General features: G+C 54.2%; 1 protein-coding gene across 2 annotated transcripts in view; it reads right to left on the bottom strand.

Moving 5' to 3' along the window:
- Nucleotides 1-22097, bottom strand: part of UCK2 (uridine-cytidine kinase 2) — a 74427-nt gene that overhangs the window by 7967 nt on the left and 44363 nt on the right. For both annotated transcript variants that reach the window (XM_080648842.1, XM_080648841.1), the window contains exons 2-4: nt 4917-5076; nt 4153-4249; nt 3438-3580 (exon numbers count right to left, since the gene is read on the bottom strand). In XM_080648842.1, coding sequence (XP_080504968.1) covers nt 3438-3486 — 49 coding nt within the window. In that variant the 5' untranslated portion in view covers nt 3487-3580; nt 4153-4249; nt 4917-5076. The remainder of the gene's footprint in view (nt 1-3437; nt 3581-4152; nt 4250-4916; nt 5077-22097) is intronic.

The following is a 22097-nucleotide window of genomic DNA, read 5'->3' as shown; positions in this document are numbered from 1 at the left end:
CGACAGGTTCTGCAGGTGGGGACTCGGCCAAGACACACAGCAGCGTGGCCCCCAATCCTCCAGACGTCCCCAGATAAAGGCCACACCAAAGAGCAGGCATCCTCAAACTACGGCCCACGGGCCACATGTGGCCCGCTGAGGACATTTATCCGGCCCGCCGGGTGCCGCTGCCTGTCCTGCTTAGCAGCCGACTCGTCCCGGGCCCGCAGTGCGCATAGGAATTTGTTCATAGTTTTTTTTTAAACTATAGTCCGGCCCTCCAACGGTCTGAGGGACAGTGAACTGGCCCCCTGTTTAAAAAGTTTGAGGACCCCTGCCAAAGAGGAAGCCAGAGCCTAAGGCTATCGGAGCTGGGACAAAGCCAAGGCCACGGGCAGCATTACTCACAGCCTTGCAAGAGCCCGAGGCAGTTTCACACAGCTGACGGCGTTCCTGGACAGGAGTCCGTCCTCGACCTGCCCGTATGCACATGCACGCACGCACACGCACACGCACACACGCTCACATCCTCAGCCCAGGCCTGCAGCCCTGTACCTGCATACCTGACAGCCCCTCCTGTCACCCGCTGGAGGGGGGAACAGGCAGGGAAAGCAGGTGGCCACCTGCACCTGCTCCCGAGCCCAGAAGTCGCTGGCCCCCACCGAGGCGGCCTCTGCTCTCAGCTGTTCCCCGCCTGAGTCCGCTCCCTTCCCTGAACGACGGTGACAGGCCCTTCCTCACGGCTGTCACGGAGAAACACGCAGCATGGGTGCAGAGCCTGAGGGAGCTTCAGGACCGAGCGGGCACCGTGAACCGAGGGGAGCGGTATCCGAGAACCGGAGCCTGCACAGCAGCTGGGAGGTGGGGCGGGTGCAGTGTGGGAAGGGACAGCAGGACACACACAGCACATATATGCACACATACATCACACAACACACACACACAGACACACACACACACACACACACACACACACACACACACACACACGAGAAAAGGAAGACCTCTGTGGTTTCTACCCTGGACGCTGGGACCACTGAACATCTAAAGGCCCGCCGCCTCGCCTCCTCTCCCGGTGCCTCCAGGGCACAGTCTCCTCGGACGGGATGGGCCCCCCCTGCTCCTCGCTGATAGGACACAAAAAGTCGAGGGCTGAGTCCGGACAAGCTCTTGGTGCAAAGTGGAAACTCAAGGACTCAAAGTTGTGACCCGCACAACTGTGCCAGGCCAGGCCAGGCGGGGGTGGGTCAGGGCAGGACAGCGCACGTCCACCCACATTCCCGCCACGGCGCCCACCTCGGCCCTTCCAAAGCCACCGTGCCCCTTCTGCTCAGCCAAAGCCGGATGCCACTCAGTGGACCCGTGATAAATACAATTCCTCGGTGGCTGAGTCACTTCACCTTCAGTGCTGCCCCAGAGCCCCACGTGGGCTCTTCCCGGTGGCGTTGGGGGAGTGACCAGAGGTCCGGGGGAAGGAGGCGCCCTCGGAAGATGTCTCTCCGGGACTGCATGACGCAGAACAGGCGCCCCGCCCACTCGAGGAGTGACACACAGACAGATAAGCCACGGAGCTCACTCAGTCTGCAGGAATGTCCCGTGCCTTGCAGCGGCTCCTGACTGCCCCTTCCCGGGCATCCCTGCCCCCACAGAGCACCTGCCAGACTGCCCTCTGTCCCACGTGCACAGAGAATGGATCTGAGCAACAGCACGCCGGGAAAGTCCCACAAGTGCACTATGTTAGTGACTCACCAGTGGGCGGCACGAGACAGCAGACCCTCAAGAGACGCAGCACCTTCCCGGGGAGACAGGGAAGGTGGGGCTGCAGAACTAAGGCCTCAAAACCCCAGGGGCCACCTCCCCGCTTCCCCCCATTCCACAGAACGGCCAGGACAAGCGAGGGACTTCCTGTTTGACTCCACCGCCTGCTCACACTATCGTCTGATCTCACCAGCTCCTGAGGCCAGTCCCCACAGGAGGACGTCTCCCCCTCAGGCAAAGCGCGTTTCAGGTCTACACACCGACACTGACTGATTGATGCCCGCGCTCACATCACCTGCATCACCTCCAATGTCACAAGCAGCCCAGGAGGACCAACCATCAGGGGATCGATAGGAAAATGGGGTCTGAAGAGGTGAAAGCCGTTTGCCTGAGGTCACCCAGCAACTGCAGTAAAAGGGGAAACCAGGACTCGGGTCAGTCCACATGGCTGTCCTTCCTCGTGCCTCCCGCTGCCTTCCTGATGTGCGTGCTAACGTGGCCCTGGCAGACCACCCAGGCGGCCGGGTGTGATTTAAGGATAAACCAGGCCCTGAGGCAGGTGCATGAGGAAGTGTCAGGCTCGGGCGCAGCTGTCACAAAAGGCCACGGACTCCTACCTGGCCAGTCTCAACCCTAAAACCCAGATGTCTCCCGAATACCCATAGAGATCCACCAACATCTCAGAACCAGCTGGAGCCCTGCTTTCCCATCAGAGCTCTGCTCCCCCACGCACCCCAGCCTCCGGAGCGGAAGTCACCCCCAGCCGGCAGTGTGGATCCCGCTGCCACTTGGGCGGCAGGACCCTGGGCTCGCTTCTCCACACGCGGCTGGGTCCGTGTGCAGCTCTCACAGTAAGACCTCAGAAATGAATCAGCTGCAAATGTCTCACAACCGGGCACACTTCCCAGATGCCGAGGTAGAGACTCTGGGCTGGCACTCAGCAGATCCAACTGCCACTGGCTGCTCGGTGCCGAGGGGCTGACCGTGTCATTTCCTGTCTCCACGAGGCCTGAGTCAGCTTGCATTCCCTCCTCGCTCCCCATGGCACTGCCTCTGCAGGCCCTCTCATCTCTCCCCAGCTCCCCCCGCCCCACCCCCACCATGACGATGACAGCACGCCTGTCGCCCGGATCAGTGACACAGCCCTCCAACAGCCCGTGCAGTCTTCAGGTGTGTGCGTGCGCCTCTGTGGGTGGCCCCCACAACACCCCACCCAGCCGAGCCCCAGCCCCTCCTCCACGCAGCCTCCCGCGCACTCTGCCCGACGCCCCAGAGCTGACTTCGGGCTCAGCTCCCAGACCACAAGAGCTCAGTGACCACAGGCCACAGGCCACTCAGTAAGGCTCGCAGCGGGGACGACCAGCTTTGTCTGAAGCCGCTGGTTGTGACAGGACCTAGAGAGCTTTCTGGAAACCAAGGGGCCAGAGAAGCAGGCTGTGGAGAAGGCACCTGGCGCCCCCGGCAGGGTCCCGCCCATCTGTCCTACCCTCAGCTCCATCTCCACCGAGGTGCCATGGGAACCTCACAAGGAGCTGAGCTTCCAATCAGACGTTTCTCCAGAGAAACCGGGATGCAAACCTCCTCATTCATCTCTGTGAGCTCACAAGCCGTTCGCTACAGTGACTTGTCCCTTCTCAGATGTCACCCAACGTTTGGGCAGCAGGCGCCTGGGGCCCTGGGGCCGGAGGCCGCGCACGCACCTCTGCGCGAGAGCCGGGTGTCCGCGTCCGTGTCCACGAAGAGCTTCATCTGGAACAGGTCGCGCACCTCCTGGGAGTAGAAGGCCAGGATGCCTTCGAAGAGCACCACGTCCGCGGGGTAGACGGTCACCGTCTCCTCTTTCCTGCACGCACAGAACGGGCGGGCTGAGCGGCCGGGCCCGAGGCGGGACTCCCAGGGACGAGAGCTAGAGCCTCGGCGGGGAGCCTGGGGTCCTCCCTCAGACTTAGCAGAGACCCAGCAAAGGCGGTGACAGCCGGGACAAAGGGCTCCTCTGACCGACCTGCGCTTTCCCTCAGGCAGAAACACCTGCTGTGGACGGAGAAGGGAGCCGGACAGGAGCAGGGGGGCTGCAGGAACGCGCTCGGCCTGCATCCCTGAGGCTTTCAGAGGCCTGGCTCTCAGTTTCCTCCAACAACCCGCCCCTTCCCCAGGCCTGGGAAGGAAGGAGGGAGGGCCCAGGGAGGGGGGGGGGGGCAGAAGACAGCTCCAGCGACTCCTCAGGGACCATCCCCTTCAGTAACGGTAACGGATGTGTCCCAGCTGCTCCCAGAAGCGCCAGTGACACCCGACCCCGCTCATCAGGGCGCACGCAGGCTGCTGTCACTGCCCTCCCCGACAGGTGGCCGTGGGCACGGCAGGGAGGACAGGGCCGGGACCCCAGGCGCAGAGGACATCCAGGCGCCGCTCACTCACCGGGAATGGGAGACAAAGTCGTACACGGGAATCTGCACGGTTTTCCCCTCGGTGATCTCCTTGAGAGTTTTGAAGATGAGTTCATTGTCAAAGGCATCTGAAGGAGATCAGATGGTTAATGTCCTTCATCTTTAAGCGACTTCTCCTGTCCCTGGGCACAGGGCAGCCCTACAAACCCGTGAGCTCTCAGCACGAGGCTGAGCTCTGAGAAGTGGGTTTTCCCACTGCTTGGCAGCCGGGGGGTATGTCCGCCCGGAGAGCTCCCGGGGCCAGGAATGCCCCCAGGACGGGGAGCGGCAGGCATCCTGCCCACAGCTCCGATCCTAACCACGAACCCCCAGCCGAAGGGGCAGTGTGCGAACCTGAACTTCGGGGAAGCCAACCCCAAATGAAGTCGAACCTACAGGCTTTGTTTAAAATGGGCCAGAAAAAACAGGCAAAAGTAGTTCAGGCGGCCACCCTGGACCCCCCATCTTCCTCCTGCGAATCAGGGAGCTTAACCCCCAGGCGTGTCCGCGCAGTGCGGGTGCTGACAGTGAGGCGAGGACACAGGACAGTGTGCAGGTCTCGCCGGGGTCTGGTTCACCCACATAGAATCGCCCTCGTTCAGGACAGATGCTGCCAGAATCAGGGAACCACGCACTGCAGGCTGAGAAGCGCCCCTGAACCCTGCAAGGCACCCAGCAGCCTCCGTCTCCGGCGGGAAACAGGGAGGTCAGGCGGCTCCCGCCATCCTAGCGTCACCCCTTCACTGCCCAACTCACCCGGGTGATCGAAGTTGAACTGGCCCTTCAGGGCCTTGGCCTTCTGCTCGGAGGTGAGGACACGGTAGAAGCTGTCCTGGCTCAGGATGACCACCTGCCTGTGGTGGTAGTCCACCTCGTTCTGCCCCAGCAGCTGCACGATCTTCGCACAGACGGAGGACTGGAGGGGAGAGGAGCACAGAGTGAGGGGCGCACGGAGTGAGGGGCGCATGTCATCTGCAGGCAGGGCTTCGGGAGGAAGTCTGGGGTCCAGTTGCAGTGCCTCCCCTCCACATGGCCTTTCCCAAAGCCAATGCAAGTCTCCACCAGTCCTTTCTCCCCGGTCGGTGCTCTGATGTAGACACAAAGCGGGCAGCCGAGTGGAAAGCAAGCCCAGCCAGGGGTGGCGTGCTGATGGGCCAGACGCTCCCGGTCATGAAGGGGCTGATGGACGCCCAGGGGACAGCGCTCAGCCCCCCACCCCCACCACCATAGCAACAGAATAAGCACCCACAGCGCAGGGCCCAGGCCGTGGCTGTGACCCCATCTCTGCAGTCCCTTCAGCCTCGGGCCCTTCACCCTTACAGTAAGCCGGGCGGCCTGCTCCGGCCCATGGAGCCGAGTGAACTGGGACTCGAACGTCACCAATACCCACAGCAACTTTGGGGAAGCCATCCCAAACGAAGTCAAACCTACAGGCTTTGTTTAAAATGGGCCAGAAAAATGTAGAACAACAGACACCCAGACTCTTACACACTTCTCTCCCCTGCTGTCCCGTTTGCATTTTCACAGAATGGGGGGTAGGGGTGCACGCCAGGCTCCGCCCTGCCCCCCCTTGCCTTCTTCACTTTCCCTATGTGCCCTCCTCAAAGGGATGAAATGGCGCTTCGAGGGTCCTGTTCCCTTAAGGGAAATGATTCATTAAGACTCGGGTTTAAGCAGGCAATTACAAGCTTACAGGATGCTAAAAAGGAGAGAGCAAGCAACTTCCAGGGTGGGCCAAGCAAGACTGAAAATAATTAGTCACAAGACAAACACCAGATGGTCCCACTTACATGAGCTGTCTGGAGCAGTCACGGCCACAGAGGGGAAATGCCAAGCCAAGGGTGCCCGGGCCCGGGATGGGGTAAGGGAGAGATGTTTAATGGGTACAGTTTCAGTTTCACGTGGTCAAGTTCGGGGGATCCGTTGCTCTACCATGTGAATGCACCTGACACTACTGAAATGTACACTGAATGAAGGAAACTTATGTACTAGAGGCCCAGTGCACGAAAATTCATGCACTGGGGGAGGGTCCCTCAGCCCAGCCTGCGCCCTCTCACAGTCAGGGAGTTCTCAGGGGCTGTCCTACTGACGGCTTAGGACCACTCCTCTGTGGGAGGCAGTCAGGCAGGCGATCAGGGGACGGCGCCACCCCCATCACCTTGCCGCAGCCCGGCCTCCCTCTGTAGGTGGTGACCAGACGGGATGATCAGGGGATCACCCCCCACCCTGCCGCTGCTGTTCACCACTGTACCCCCCCACCCCAATTGCCGTTCCCTCCCTCTGCCCGCTGGTACACGCCTTGGCTGGCCTGGCGCCACCGGCTTGCCGGCCCTGCCCCCTGCCGACTGGTCATTCCGCTGTTCGGTCGATTTGCATATTATGTAGGATATTTTGCCACAATGAAAAATAATGATTATTATTATGATAAGAGTCCACACTGAACAGGCAGCTTCTTCCTTGTGCTAAGAACTGGGCTCAACATCCTATCTAATAAAAGAGTAATATGCAAATTGACCATCACTCCAACACAAGATGGCTGGCCCCATGTGGTCAAAGATGGCTGCTCCCATGTGGACACAAGATGGCCACCACAAGATGGCCAGCAGGGGAGGGCAGTTGGGAGGGACCAGGCCTGCAAGGGAGGGCAGTTGGGGGCAATCAAGCCTGCAGGGGAGGGCAGTTGGGGGCGATCAAGCCTGCAGGGGAGGGCAGTTGTGGATGACCAGGCCTGCAGGGGAGGGCAGTTAGGGGCGACCAGGTCGGCAGAGGAGGGAAGTTGTGAGTGACCAGGCCTGCAGGGAAGGGCAGTTGTGGGGGGACCCAGGCCTGCAGGGGAGAGCAGTTGGGGGGGACCAGGCCTGCAGGGGAGGGCAGTTAGGGGTGACCAAACCTGCAGGGGAGGGCAGTTAGGGGCAATAGGCTGGCAGAGGAGCAGTTAGGCATCAATCAGGCCAGCAGGGGAGTGGTTAGGGGGTGATCAGGCTGGCAGGCAGAAGCGGTTAGGGGCAATCAGGAAGGTAGGCAGGCGAGTAGTTGGGAGCCAGCAGTCCTGGATTGTGAGAGGGATGTCCGACTGCCTGTTTATGCCCAATCCTACCGGACAGTCAGACATCCTTTGAGGGGTCCCAGATTGGAGAGGGTGCAGGCTGGGCTGAGGGACACACGCCCCCCCATGCACGAATTTCGTGCACCGGGCCTCTGGTTTTATAATGATCTTGTTTACTTATTACCACCTTCTGTGACGGAAAGGATTATACCCATTCCTCTGATGGTGAAGACTGAGGTGGAGAGAGGTTAAATGACTTGCCCAAGGCAAGTGGCGGAGGAGCCAGGGTTCCAACCCAAGCAGCCAGATCCATAACCCAGCTCACGGGTGACCTGCCCTTCCGGTGGGAGCGGAGCTGTTCTGCATATCTCTGTATGCAGCGCAATGGTGTATGCAGAACATATTCTTCCCCCGCCCCCTCTGACATACTATCTAAAGGGAGAAGTTGGGGGGAAGGGGCGATAAGCCAGCTAGCACTGTGGGCTGCGGTCCGAATACAAAGTTAAGACCAGGTCGATGTGAGGTCACCTTTAGGAAAAGAATAATCGTATGAAAGAATCCCTGAAGGTGATTTGCAGTTTCTTCATTTGTATGGCACTTGGCAGACCCGATCTCATTTAATTCCACAACAAGATGCTATTAGGCAATTTTTTTTCTGGTGAGGAAACAAACTGAGAGAGTCAATCAAGTTCAGTGACTTGCTTAAGGTCCCACAGCTGAACCTCAAACCACAGGTCTAACTCCAAACACACCCTTCTTCCTACTGTTCCAGAACCGAAGCCTCGATAGTCCCCATCAATTGGTTCTATGTCTAGAGAACAGGGATGGGGGAAGGAGACAGGGAGAGGATTAGAAATAGGGTGCTGTTCTGTCCCTCATTGAAGTCCAGATGTGTGGGAAATTTCAGTTTCATACAACTAAAGGCAGGCAGGTGATCTGTGTATCAAAAAGCTAAGAAAAAAAAGCAGCACACGCACACCTGTTCAAGATATTTGAAACCTAGATTTGGATTCTGTTCAGAAGAATCCAGCTGTGAGAAGCCGGTAACTAGGGGCCCAAAGAAGCCTTTGCAGTTCAGAGAATGAGCCGCCGGTGCTGGTGTCCAAATGTGCTGAGCAACGGGCTGGAGCCCTTCCGTACGCAGCTTCCCGTGCGGGAACCCCCGAGCGGCCAGGGGACTGTCCGGCCCTCCAGCTGCAGTTCCCAGCAGGACAGCTGTGGCGTCCGCACAGGTTCCCACGCTGCGTAGGAAGCGTTTCTCAAAAACGATGCTCTCAGAGGAGGTGGCTCCGACCGCCAACACCGCCCACTGGTTCTAGAGTGTGTTCCAGGGTCTCATCCTAAGACCCGCTGCCCATGCCAAGGCGGCTGAATGAATAAAGCAAAGCACAAGCAACACAGGGGCACTCCGGCGGCCGCCTGCTGACCCTCCACTCCAGCCCCGAGCTGCGGCCTGACCGAGCCCAGCTGGGCAGCGGGAGAGCGTGGCTCAGCCCCGAAGGACTCGGGTCGCGCGTGTCCCTAGGAAGGGCACCCCTACTGCCGCTGCCTGACATTTCAGAATCCCACCGAGTGGCCCGCCCGCTCTGAGTGAGCTGCTTCGAGTCAGAGGGGAGAAAAGCACAGCCCAGGCTTTAAAACAGCAGCTCCAGGCGAGGCGCGGACTCCCTCCCCCTCGGGATGGGCGGTGGGCGCCGGTTCAGAATGGGTGGGTAGGCACACCACACCGCCCAGCGCTAACGGTGTGCACAATGACTCTCGCCAATTTCTCTTGCCCCATCACTGTCGTAAGAAACAGGCCACTGACTACGTGGTGTGCAGCATGGCCCCAGACTCGACAGCACTCGCCCGAGGGCAGGGCTCTCCCCACGCAGTTCCAAAGCTCTAACTATGGGCACAAGCACCAGCCGTTGGCCCTGGGTGCCCAAGACGGAACAAAGCTCCAACCGCAGAGGCGATTCCCTGTCAAACCAGCTGACCGAGCAGCGATGGGAGGTGCCACACACTGCTTCCTGGGAATATCCTGGCACCCAGTCTTGGGGTCCCGAATGGCCCCAGAAACCATGCATTGCTGAGTGTGTGCTCCTAGCTACAATACAATGGCCATACCACACACACACACAAACACACACACACACACACACACACACTTACACACAGATGAATGAATGGCCAAACAGCAGCCACAGGTCAACCCAGTCACCTGCAGCTCCCGGAGCACAGGGACCAGTCAGGACTCAGCTTTATCCCCAGAGCCTGGCGGGGTTTGGCACCCAGGGGCTCACTCAAACATGAACTCCAGCAGCCCTCTTTTCTCCTTCAGAATTTCAAAAATGCAGTTGGCCCTCCTCATTCTTAGCATCAGCCTGATTCCATCCTAAGTATGTAACGGCTTGGGCAGGCCCAGCGAGCTGTGCACCCAAAGCTCAGTGCCTGAACTGCAGCGGGACACATGACTGCACTCCCCAAGCTCCCTGCAGCTTTCTGTGCCCGTGCTAAGTTCTGGCCAATTAGACAAGCAGAGTGTGAAGTGGCAGCTTCCGGAATTTGCTTAAAGACCAAGGGCACCCTCTTGATTCTCCTTCCTGTTGGCTGCAATGAAGACTTGATGGCCGGAGCTCAAGCAGCCACCTTGCAGCGTCAGTACCATGCTAACGAAGGGTACTGAAGCAGCAAGATAAAGGAGCCCCAGACTCAAATGATCATAGAACTGAGAGGAACGAAGTATGAGACAAATTATCTTGTTTAAACCCTGTTATTTGAGGGTTTCTGTCCCTTTGGACCGAAATGATCCTAAAACTGATGTCGACACCCACACAACCAGTATACCTCCCTGTCACATTCTCCTGAAAGCTTGGGGTAACCGTCATGCCCTGGGCCACGAGGCTGCCTTATTCATCGCAGGTGCCATAACCATGTCACCAGTCAAGTCATTTCCAGGTGAGTTTTGAAAGGCAGGGATGAGGAGCAGTCGCCTGGACCAATGGCCCCAGACCACGGGGCACCTCTCTGCCACCTGCCAGACCACACGTATCCACCATGACATGTCAGAACGGAGTACCTTTCTCCCACGTTTCAGCGCCCTGTTGTGCTGCAGGCCAAGCGCCCCAGAGAGGAAACGGGAAACCCAGATATTATAAAAAGAACTAGGTGAAAACTTCCCCCAGCGGAAGCTCTTACTCCCCGATCCCTGTGCTGGTGCCCCGAGAAAAATGTTGGTTGATCAAGAGTCAGTGACATAAACACGTTCCCAGGACTTCTCCGTGAACTGCCAATCTCATCGAGCTCTAGTCCCAGGAGCAGACGCTCACTTCCGGTTCCTACAATTACATGTTTGGCTGTCCCCTCAGTCACGAAGTTCACCGGGGTCAGTCAGCTGAGTGGTAGTGAGCAGCTGACACGCAGAACAAGCAAATGGGGACGTCACACATACCCGTCTTTAATCTTCAAACCAACTCTGGGAGGTGGTTCTGACGATGCCCACTTTGTGCAGCAGGACACGGACACAGACAGGTAGATCGCGTGACCCGCCCCACATCCATCAGCCAGAAAGCCACTGAGCGGCCTCAAACGCGTCACATTCTTAACCACACACCCTGACTCGCCACGCTGCCATGGGGACAGGCACCTCTTCTCTTCCTGTGCCACAGGGGAACCCAGATATTATAAAAAGAGTGCCAGCCATGGTACACAGCAGCTGCAGGCACAGGCGCAGCGTGGGGCTCCGCAGAGCACAGGCTGGCTGGCCTCTCCAGACGTTCATTCTCTGGTAGACGCTTCACTAGGGAAAGAGCAGGCAGCCAGGTCACTTCTGACCCTCCAACGGGTTCTTTGGTAGGAAATGGCCGCTGAGCCCATGGGGACAGGTGACCCGTGCAGCTGCTGGGAGCAGAAATGAGCAAGAAAACCTCGCCCTGGAACCCACACACTGGTCCTGGCCGGCGGGGCAGCAACTGGAGAGAAGCCCTTTCAGAAAGCCGGCATGGCGTCCCTACCCTCCGACACCGACAACTGACAGCGACGCCGACGAAGGTTACAGACGCCGACGAAGGTTACAGACGATGAGTCAGTGTGGAAGCAGGAAGGCCTGGCTCCGACACTGACTGCCACCCTCTAACAGACGCGGGCCATGCGGCAGGGGAAGCTGGAGGCAGAGTCCAAAATGAAAATTGCTGTAGTTCTTCTGCGTCATCTTAAACAACAAAAAGGTGTGTGTGCGGGGGAGAGGGGGGTCCGCACTCCTCCTGGGAAGCTAAGCTCAAGGCACGTCCGCAACCCGGCTGACAGCTGACAGCTGACAGCCACACCACGCCACGGCAGCACAGGGCAGGACCGCTCGTGCTGGAGGTGACGGGCTTACCACCGGATTAAAATCAGTCCGTGCAAAACGCCGATGTCTGCCTCCGGCGCTGGTTCTGAGCCTGAGTGCAGAATCTGTGGGTGCTTCTCTGTGTTCCTCAAAGGACAGACACGGAAGGCACGCACACGCGCGCGCACACACACACACACACACACGCTCTCTGACCGCACCGAGGCGGATGGCGGCTGTACTGCACTTGCTGCTGTGAGGCCCTCTCTCACCGTCTCGTGGGTGCATGAGGGGGTCTATTTCCTTCCCCTTTCACCGGAGGGTCAGGAGGCAGGCTGATGGTCGGGCCCAGAAAACGGAGTCCTTTGTCCCAGGAAGAGACCACGTGGCAGCGGCACACCAAAAGCCACCCACCTGCCTCCGCCGCGCTGCCTGAGCAAGGACAGCGTGTCTATTACAGGAAGGATGCCCACGACCCAAAGGCCTCCTGGGGGAGGCAGCAGAAGGAAGCGGACTTCCCATGTTTAAAACGGAAAGGATGAAAGAGAGCACGAGCCGCTGGACCCTCTGCTCGGCCTCCCCACGCTGAGGGCCACCACGGTGGCCACTGCGTGTGGCCTGGGCAGCTCAGCAGGGCTTTGCTCCAACGCAGACTGAGTCACACTGCCTGTCCAGCGATCCTTAACCACGCTGTGCGAGCCGGAAGCCCGACGACCTGGTTATGAAGAGGTTTTATTATTTCCTCCCCAGGTCTCCCCAGCACCCTCTAACTGCAGAGCAGTGGGGGAGGGAACCGAGAGCTGCAGTGAGCACACACTTCCCTTCTGCTGTCCTTGAAAACGCAAATTACCACTTACCCTCCCAGCATCTGCGGAAAGGGCCTCAGCTCCTCCATCAGCAGGCTCAGTTTCCTCTAGTTGCTCCCTCCCTGTCATTCACCAGCACGCCCTAAGCCCCCAAACTCCCCTGAGATTAAAAGAATAAAATAAAATAAAGCAACACAGACCATCTTCCTCTAGAGGGGCTGGGGAGTTCTGCACTGAATGTCCTCATATAAGGAGGGCCCACCTGCTGTTGGAAAGCAGGACTTCGGGGAAACATCCTGTGCATGTAGTGAGTGTCTTTGGCTAACTTGGGGAACAGAAGCAGCACCCAGGAGCACAGGCTGAACTTCTGTTTTGGACCCACACAAATATGTGCAGCTGGTGTGACAAAACGCAAGTGCAACTCCGAGCGGGGAGGCGGGGAGGGAGGGAGGGTGGGAGGGAGGACGGCCTTTTCCAGAAACGGCCATCCAGGGGCCAAGAGGTGAGCTTGAGCTCAACCTCCCACCTTCCAGAGAAATGAACTCCAAACGGAACCCGGGCTGATGTAAAACATAAAACTACAAAACCTTTTAACAAAAAAGGTCAAAGAAGGTCTTCAGGATCTAGTGTTTGGCGAAGATTTTTGTAGCATTGACACCAAAAGCACAATCCACAGGGAAGTGGAGACACTGCACTTCATCAGAAGTACAACCCAGTGGAGCGCTCTCCACGAGGAGGCAGCTCGCCCAGCGCGCATCACACCAGGGACTGCTGCTCCAAAACATGTAAACATTTCAAACTTGGCAGTAAAAAGACCAACAATGTATTAGAACTAGAGCAACAGCCAAGAAGAGGCACCTCACCCAAGGGACACAGACGGCACACAAGCACGTGGAAAGGTATGAGCATCCCTAGCCCTTAGGGAAATGTAAGTGAAAACAGAAGAAACATGATTGGAGCGTCATCCCGAGCACGAACGGGAGGCAACCGGGTCAATGCTTCTCTCACATCAATGCTTCTCTCACATCGCTCTCTCTTTCTCTCCCTTACCCTCTTTAAAAAACAAACAAACAAAAAAAAAAACAACAATAATCCTCAGGTGAGGATTAAAAACATGTATATATAAATATATAAAATTAAAGCCAGGACGATGAGGGGATAGAACGGGTGGAGAAGACGGGGTGGCCGACAGAGGACAATGGGGGCTCCCGCGACGAGGAGATGTCTGTTTTCACTTTATCGGTGTCAGTACCCTGGCTGTGTTTTGGGGAAACTGAGTAAATGACACATAGGTTCGTTCCATTATTTCTTACAATTGTACGTGAACCTACAATTACCTCCAAAGATTTATCTTTAAAAAAAGATGAATGACCATCTGCAATTCTGTCTTTCCTGAAATTCAGCCTCTCACACACCACTGTTAATAATGAATTGATATGGAGTGGATGTATTTTGCTCATGGGACAGACATAAATTTGGGGGGCCAAATAACAGACTGTCGTGGGTAAACTGTGGCCCCAAAAGAGACGCACAAGCCCTAATCCCCAGAACCTCCGAATGGGACCTTATTTTGAACAAAAGGCCTGTGCAGATGTAACTAAGGTAAAGGATCCTAGACAAAAATCACCCTCCATTGTGGGCGGGGCTAAACCCTATAACAGGTGTCCTTAAAAGAAACAGACGAGGAGACACAGAGACGGGGAAGGCAATGGAGGAAGGGTCATGCGGGAGGAGGTGGAGACTGGAGACGCCTCCCTCACCAAGGACGCCACCAGCAGGGCAGAGACGGCCGCTGCCGCTGAGCTGAACTCCGAGGTTTTGGACTGCGGGGTCCAGAACCAGAGAGAGTACGCCGGTTGTTTTAGCTTCCAAGTTTGCGGCCCTGTTACCGGAGCCCCAGGAAACGCATACACCGTCATTTTTTAGGGGGTGCGTTTCCCTTTCCTAATCACGGAGCACTTTCATCCACTGTGTGTGTCTGCACACATTCTTCCTTCTACCAGAAGCCATATGGCAGGAGGACGTGTCATTTCCTCTTCCCGGAGCTCTGCTTGCTCACAGCAATCTACTGCTATTGGCACAGAGGCGTGTCCCCTCCCATCAAACATCCTGGTTAATCATCAGCGTCCGGCCCCAGACTCCTCCCATTGTCCAAGACTTCCCCTGCACCTCACCTGTAGCCCTGGGCTTTGGCTGCTGTTTCCTGGGTGACTAAGAAGTTTCTAGAATCTAGATCCAGCAATGTGCTCCAGGGTCTTCAAAATGAGTAACAATTGTGCAAAAAGTGCCGTTTTGTGTTTTGACAGAAATGCCCACTAAACTTCTGGGCAAGACAGATTTAAAAAAAAAAAAAAATAAAGCAAGATGGATGAAAACTATCCAGTTGCCTCAAAGTTCTAAGAGGCGAAACCTGGGTCCTTCCGAATCCCAGGGACACAAAGCGCTGGGCCTGACCCGTCCACCACACCCACAGCGGTCCTGTCTCAGGTCACGCAGCCCCTCAGGTCCTTACTGTCCAGTCATCTGTGGTACTAGTGGCCCTTCATCCCACAGGTAGGCTAATATACACAAGACAGCGCCTAACACAAGATACACGTTCAGTAAAAATCATTCCCTCCTCAATGGACATCTCCGAGACGAGGCTGCCCTGTCCGAGTACAATGCCACTGGGACAGAGAGGCTGCAAGGGGCGCGTTTAAGTCCGTCGTGGGTCCCTTGGACTTGGCTGCTGTAACTCCAGTGCTAATGCATGTCAATGGGTGCTGACACTCACCCCAAGGAAATGCTTGTACTTCTCAGATCAAAACCAACCGTGTCAGCCTTCCCCCACTGGCGGCTTTGGAGACTGTTCGAGAACCTGACTACAAACACTCCAGCCCCACCCCGCAACAACCCACTGGAATATCTGCTCCATCAACTTTCAGTGGTCGTCATGGTGACCACAGGTTGACAGGGAATGCGACTCGCCCACTCTGGGCCAGAGGGAGGTAGTGATTAAGATTATTCAGAACCTCTGTGGCCCTGTCACTGGAATGAGCCCACTTCAGAACCAGACGGCAAGCCCGGGTGCCATGAGCTGCAGAAACCCCAGGTGCATGTGACTGGCTGGGGGGAAATGAGTCTTAAATGTTGGTGAACGGAGTGTGCGGTCATTGGTGCAGCGTAATGTCTGCACTCCTTGGAAATGCCGTGTTTGTCATCTACAAACTCCCAGCAACTACTGGGAAGTATTACCTGGACCACTTCACAACTCCAACCATCCCTCTGCCCAGCGGGCTTCCATGGTCCTGCATAACACTGACGTTAAAAGTAAGTCATTTAGGAAGGATTTACCTCAGCCTATTGAGATCTTGCTTCCAGGTGTATCCTCTATTTGGCTCAAATAAATTTGTATACAAATTCAAAAATAAATAAAATAAGTCATTTTCAAAAATGATTCTCTTCGCTAAGACCCCTTAATTTTCGTTTATACAAATATTTCCCAGAAACAGTCTATTGGGAAGCGGTTTATTTTGTAACTCAGTTGCCCTTTTGTTTTATAGCTTTTACGCCTATAAAACTCTACACAACTCCATTCTTTCTCTAGCTCAGAATTCTGCCATTTGGCCTCATCGTTATATCTTGGTGATCCGAATCCTGAGCTGAAAGTCTGGCTCCTTTTTTTTGTAGTTCTCACAACTTTACTTATTTCTATTACCCCTTCCCAGGCCACAAGAGGCAGCATCTCCAACGTGCTACAAAACAGAAAAGGCACAGAATACAAAGTCTGCCTCTATCCCGACTTACCCCAGGCTTCTGTCTGACTGCTGGGCAGCCTGTTTTCCATTGCACGCAGAGCCTTGCAGAGGCGGTCACTGCACATAACACGGGTGTGCGTACACTCCTCAAACACAGGCTCTAATGCAGTGCTGTCTGCACCTCGTTACACTCATGAGCTCGAAGATCATCCCATCAGTACAGACAAGAACCTCTCCTTTTTCAGAGCTGCATAGTATTCCTCATATGAAGGAGCCCACCAGCCCACCACTCCTCCACCAACAGACATCTACATCGTGCCTAACTTTTCTAAAACAAGCTTTAGACATGGGTGCATGTATATATACCTGTAGGCTGCACATTAATAGATTTGCTAAGGCAAAGAATCTGCATTTTTAAAAATTTCCATACACAAGCCCAGCTAGCCCCCAAAATCAATGATTTCCATACACGCATTTCCCCGTACCCTTAATGATATCTAACTTAATGCTATCTGTTAAATTTGCCAATTTTAAGTGAGGATAAACATGTTTATATGCTGAAAAGCTTTCTGCTTTCCTTTTTCTGGTTATTGTTTTTTTTCTTATTGATTTATAAAAGCTCTTTATATGTCAAGAAAACTGGCCATTTCTCATTTATATCACAAATGTTTTTTCCAGTTAACTGTCTTTTTACTTTTTTTTTTTATTGTTTTAGTTAATTTTTACTTTTAATATATTTTTTATTGACCAGAGAGGGAGAGGGAGAGAGATAGAAACATCAATGATGACAGAGAATCTTTGACCAGCTGCCTACTGCATGCCCCACACTGGGGATCGAGCCCACAACCCGGGCATGTTTCCTGACTGGGAATTGAACTGTGACCTCCTGGTTCATAGTTCAACACTCAACCACTGAGCCATGCCAGCTGGGCTGTCTTTTTACTTTAAGGTGATGCTTCCTGGAGAAAATTTTTATTGATGTAGTTAAACGGATTAATCTTAATCTTGTAATTTGTTTCTGTGATATTTAGAAAAAACTTTCACCTGCAGAAATTTACAATAAATTCGCCCTGGCTGGTTGCTCAGTGGTTAGAGAGTTGACTGGCAGGGTCTCTGGTGCGATTCCCGGTCAAGGGCATGTATCTCAGTTGTAGGTTCCATCCCCAGTCAGGGCACCTGCAGGAAGCAAACAGTGTGTCTGTCTCTCTCATGTCGATGTCTCTCTCTGTCTCTCTCTCTCTCGCTCTCTCCCTCTCTCCTTCCCTCTCCCTTCCACTCTCTTTCTAAAGATCAATGGAAAAAGTATCCTTGGGTGAAGATTAAAGAATAAATAAAATAAAATAAAAAAGAAATTTATAATAAATTCCTACGTTTTCTTCTCCTGAGTGTCCCTCTCGCCCTTTTCCCCCTTTCCTGCCCAAGACCTCAACCAGAACAACGGAGGAACAGCAGAGAGCACCAACCCAGCGGCTGCTGACCCTGAACCTGAGGCCAGTCGCCAGCCCAGGAACGCAGGGGCAGCAACGGACGGAAATGAGATGCGGGGGCAGCTGTTGGAGCTTCCTGTGCACATGCAGTTACAGGAGCACCTGGTCCCTCTGGAATTGGCCGGAAAGAGACACGGGATCCGCTTGCAACCCTCTGGCCCACAGCTGCACCCACAGAACCGTGCATGGGCGCCAGTGTCAGAGCAGGAACCTGTGGCGAGTTAGGGGCACACCGGAGGGGAAGCCATCTGTCAAGTCACCTTTCTTCAAATCACCCCGCAGGGTGTCTGGTGAAGGGGGAAAAGCCTGCTGCTCCCCACGGCAAGGAGCTGAAACAAGCACACGTGCACACACAGACACACACGCACACACATGCACGCTCGCACACACGCACCAAACACCACACACTGAAGACCAGTGGGAAGTTTCAGCCCCACAGCCTTCGGTAACAGTACACACAGACGTGGAGGCAGAGGATGAAGACGCACGTTGAATACCGTGTTTCTCCCCTCACCTCGATCTCCTTTTCCTCCCGCCTCACCTGCCCCGGCTCCTGCAGAGCTCCAGGAACCAGCCCAGAGCCAAGCGGTCAGGGTCAGACAGAACTCCACGCATCTCCTCCCGCATATTAAAATGAGGTTTAACAAATCGTATTCGTATTCGGAAAACTGGGTATCCACATGCCAAAAAAAACAAAAAAAAGTGAAGCTGGAACCTTCTTACACAATATGGAAAAATTAACTCGAATTCGATCAAAGGCCTAAACACAAGAGTTGAAATTTTAAAACTTAGAAGAAAACAGGAGGGAGGGCAGTGGGTCATTGGGTTCAGCAATGATTGCTTGAACAGGATACTAAATCCACAGGCAACAGAAGAAAATTAAATATGACGGACTTCTTCAAAATTGAAGACTTTTGTCATCAAAGGAAACTAGCAACACAGTAAAAAAGCAACCTAAGGAATGGGAGGAAATGTGTGCAAATCACGCCTCAGACAGGGAGCTGGCATCTGGAATACATAAAGAATTCCGACAACTCAACCCAAAAAACCTCACTAAAAATGGGCCAGAAGAACTGCTATTTCTCCCAAGAATATGTGTAAATGGCCAAGAAGCACATGAAAAAATGCTCAACATCACTCCTCATTAGGAAATGCAAATCAAAACCACAATGAGCCATCTCTTCACACCCAGTAGGATGATTGTTTTAAGAAGAAAAAATCAAAACTCACAAGGGTTAGTGAGGATGTGGGGAAATTGTGCATTGCAGGTGGGAACACAAAATGGTATGGCCACTGTGGTAACAGTACAGCGATTCCCCTAAAAATTAAGCACAAAGCCATCACCTGACCCAGCAACCCCACTTCTAGGTATAACCCAAAGAGCTGGAAGCAGGAAACAGTCATCTGTCCGCCATTGTTCACAGCAGCGTTATTCACCCAGGCCAAAAGTTATTCACCCAGGCCAAACGGTGGAGCCAAGTGTGTGCTGACAGATGAATGGATGAACCAAAAGAGGCCAAAGCATACAGTGGAATATCTATTCACTCTGAAAAGGAAGGAAACTTCGACACATGCCATAATGTGGATGAACGTTGAGATAATTCCTCAAGAAATTAAACTGAACAAAGTAAGGCAGTCACAGAAGGACAAATACCATGAGATTGCACTTATTCAGGTCCGTAGGGCAGTGAAATTCGTAGAGACAGAAAGTAGAATGAGTCCAGCAAGTATGGCTCATTGGTTGAGCATCGACCTGTGAACCAGAGGGTCATGGTTTGATTCCCAGTCAGGGCACATGCCCAGGTTGCAGGCTTGATCCCCAGTAGGGGGCGTGCAGGAGGCAGCCGATCAATGATTCTCTCTACTCATTAATGTTTCTAACTCTCTCTCCCTCTCCCTTCCTCTCTGAAATAAAAATATATTTTTTTAAAAAACACAAAGTTATAAAATAAATTTTTTTTTATCTATTTACATTACTGCTCTCCTCTAAGCTACACACGTTGAGAGCAAGGAGCTTATCTCAGTCTTTGTACACTTGTCCCAGGGTCAAGCCCTCAATCAGTACACTGAGCCCACGTCCCAGTTCAGGTTCAGGTTCAAAGTGCCGAAAAGCCGCATGTGGAAACCATGATGGGGGCAGGGGGTAGAGAAGGGAGAGAGACCCTGTCATACAACCCTTTCCTCGGCTGTAAAAGTCATTCTCTCGGCAGCAAAGACAATAAGAAAGGCAACAGCTTGCATTACTAGTTACCAGCCAAGCCCTGCGGAGGTGCGTGGGCCCTGGCACATCCCAGGGACTTCCTCTTCCAGGAGACCAAACGGAAGCTCCCGAGAGCACCTTGGCTCCCACCACACCTTGCCCCTTCCCTGCCCCCATCCTGGTTCCTAGCGGCACCCCAGGTCACAGCACCCCAGGTCTCAGCTGCGGAGGCTGGGGAGGCAGCGATGCAGGAGGGTGAGGCCTTGCTGAGGAGTTGGCGGAAGCACTAAGCTTGGCCTTCTCCTCCACAGAATTGAGAGCCGCAGGAAGTCTGCACCTCCTGAGGGCAGCAGGCTGATGATCAGCCAGGACCATCAGCCAGGACGGTCCCCACCCCCTCTCCCAGGCTTTGTCAGGGTCCTCTCAGGCCCCTGCACTGTCTTCTCGGTGGGCGCTGCATTTGAAGTTTCCTACTGAAATGGAACGGACAGTCAGGGCTGGCTTTTCTCAGTGGGAGTGAGGTTACAAAAGGCAATACCATACAGGTCCTTCTTTCTACACGAGAAACATGAGGAATACATAAAAAGGACGGAGTGAGAAAAGAACACCAATCCCCCGCCCCAACGAAGCAAGGAACACCCAGCTCTGACCACCCCAGCAGCTCGCGGACCCAGGAACCTGCTGTCCCAGCAGCAAGCCCCAAGGATTCTGCCACAATTAGGCAAGAGTATAAAAACATTCATCCTTTTAACCAATAACTGTAGTTCTGGCGGCGTATTCTAGCGAAATAATTAAAGGAATAAAATAACTGACGCAGATGTCCATCAACGCAGAGCCAATGAGAACCTGCCTGGTCAGCCAGGACGGCGGTGGACTGGCCACACACATCTTGGCACCTCGCACACGAAACCTTACACCGCTGCCAGGTCATGCTGACCGAGATATCTGGTAACATGGGAAGATGCTCAGATGCATGAAGTTTGAAAAACTAAGACAGAAAACTTTTTTCCCTCAATTCTGTCCAAAACACACAGTAAGTTCCATGGATGTATATATATTAAAGTTCAAAAAGAAGCAGCACAGTTTTAACAACAGTTAGGTCTGGGCAAAGAAAGTATAAATCAGCCCAGCCAGTGTGCTCAGTGGCTGAGCATCGACCTATGAACCAGGAGGTTAACGACTCAATTCCCATTCAGGGCACATGCCTCTGTTGCAGGCTTGGTCCCCAGTGGGGGGGGGGGGGCGTGCAGGAGGCAGCCGATCAATGATTCTCTCTCATCACTGATGTTTACATCTCTCTTCCCCCTTTCCCTTCCTCTCTGAAATCAATAACATATATATATCAGTTTTCTTTATACTACTCTATTTTTTATACACCAAATGACAAGGCTCAAGCAGAAAAAGGTCCAACCCCATACACGTTACTGATACCTGCAAAAATAATATGGTGACTTGTTTGTGAAATTTTATTTGTTTTTCAATCACTCTATTCGCAGTCCTAGGAGCGGCTGCTGGGAGGAAGGCCACGCTCGTCGCCATGGGCAGGGCGCGCTCGGCTGGGGTGGAAAATATTCTGTGGTTTCCTATTCCCATTTGGCACTGAGTCTGACCAAGACAAAAGCCAAAGAATGCACAAAAACAGGTGGCAGGCCCAGGACCCTGATGTGTGGGTCACTTACCTGGTTGTTAGAAATGTAAGGCAGGAAATATTAAAAAGTAAATGACATGACATTTTTATGGCACACGCCAGGTGATTGCCACGATAAACACAGTGCCACGTAACTGACACATATCTTGCATGCTTTCCAGAAATCTCGGAGCATATCCTACCACAGAGCATCCGCCTGCAAGCCAGAGCTTACTGAGTCTGCGCTCCCAGATCACCCTGCAGGAGGTTATGCAGGCTCAGCCACACGGAGGTCAAGTCCAACACTAATGCTGAGCAGGCTTTCTTAGCATCTGGCTCCAATGACGGCTTCTCGTTTACCTCCATGAAGGCCCTGGCTTGAAAAGCATGTCTCCTTCTTTATAAAACACCCTACGACATGTCTCCAACTTACAAACACATGGCCACCTGGCAGTTTGCGGATTGTACAAAAACGGGGACAGTTTTCCATTCAAACGAGTGAGGACCAGGTCCCCAGCATAGCGTCTAATGCCCGTTTACCCTGTGCTGCGAGTCAGATAGACATCCGTCCACAAATAGAGGATATGGCCGCTGCAGCTCAGATTCGGGTGGAAATCCAGCCCACGTGAGTCCTGTGCGTCCCCGGAAGCCCTCAGGCATGTACAGCGCTCAGGACACCCCCCCCCCCCGCCCCCATCGCAGAGCAGACCACGGCACCCCCGATG

Source organism: Plecotus auritus, assembly GCF_963455305.1.
Source record: "Plecotus auritus genome assembly, chromosome: 12".
NCBI classification, from domain to species: Eukaryota; Metazoa; Chordata; class Mammalia; order Chiroptera; family Vespertilionidae; genus Plecotus; species Plecotus auritus.
This window is presented reverse-complemented; position numbering and strand designations above follow the sequence as displayed.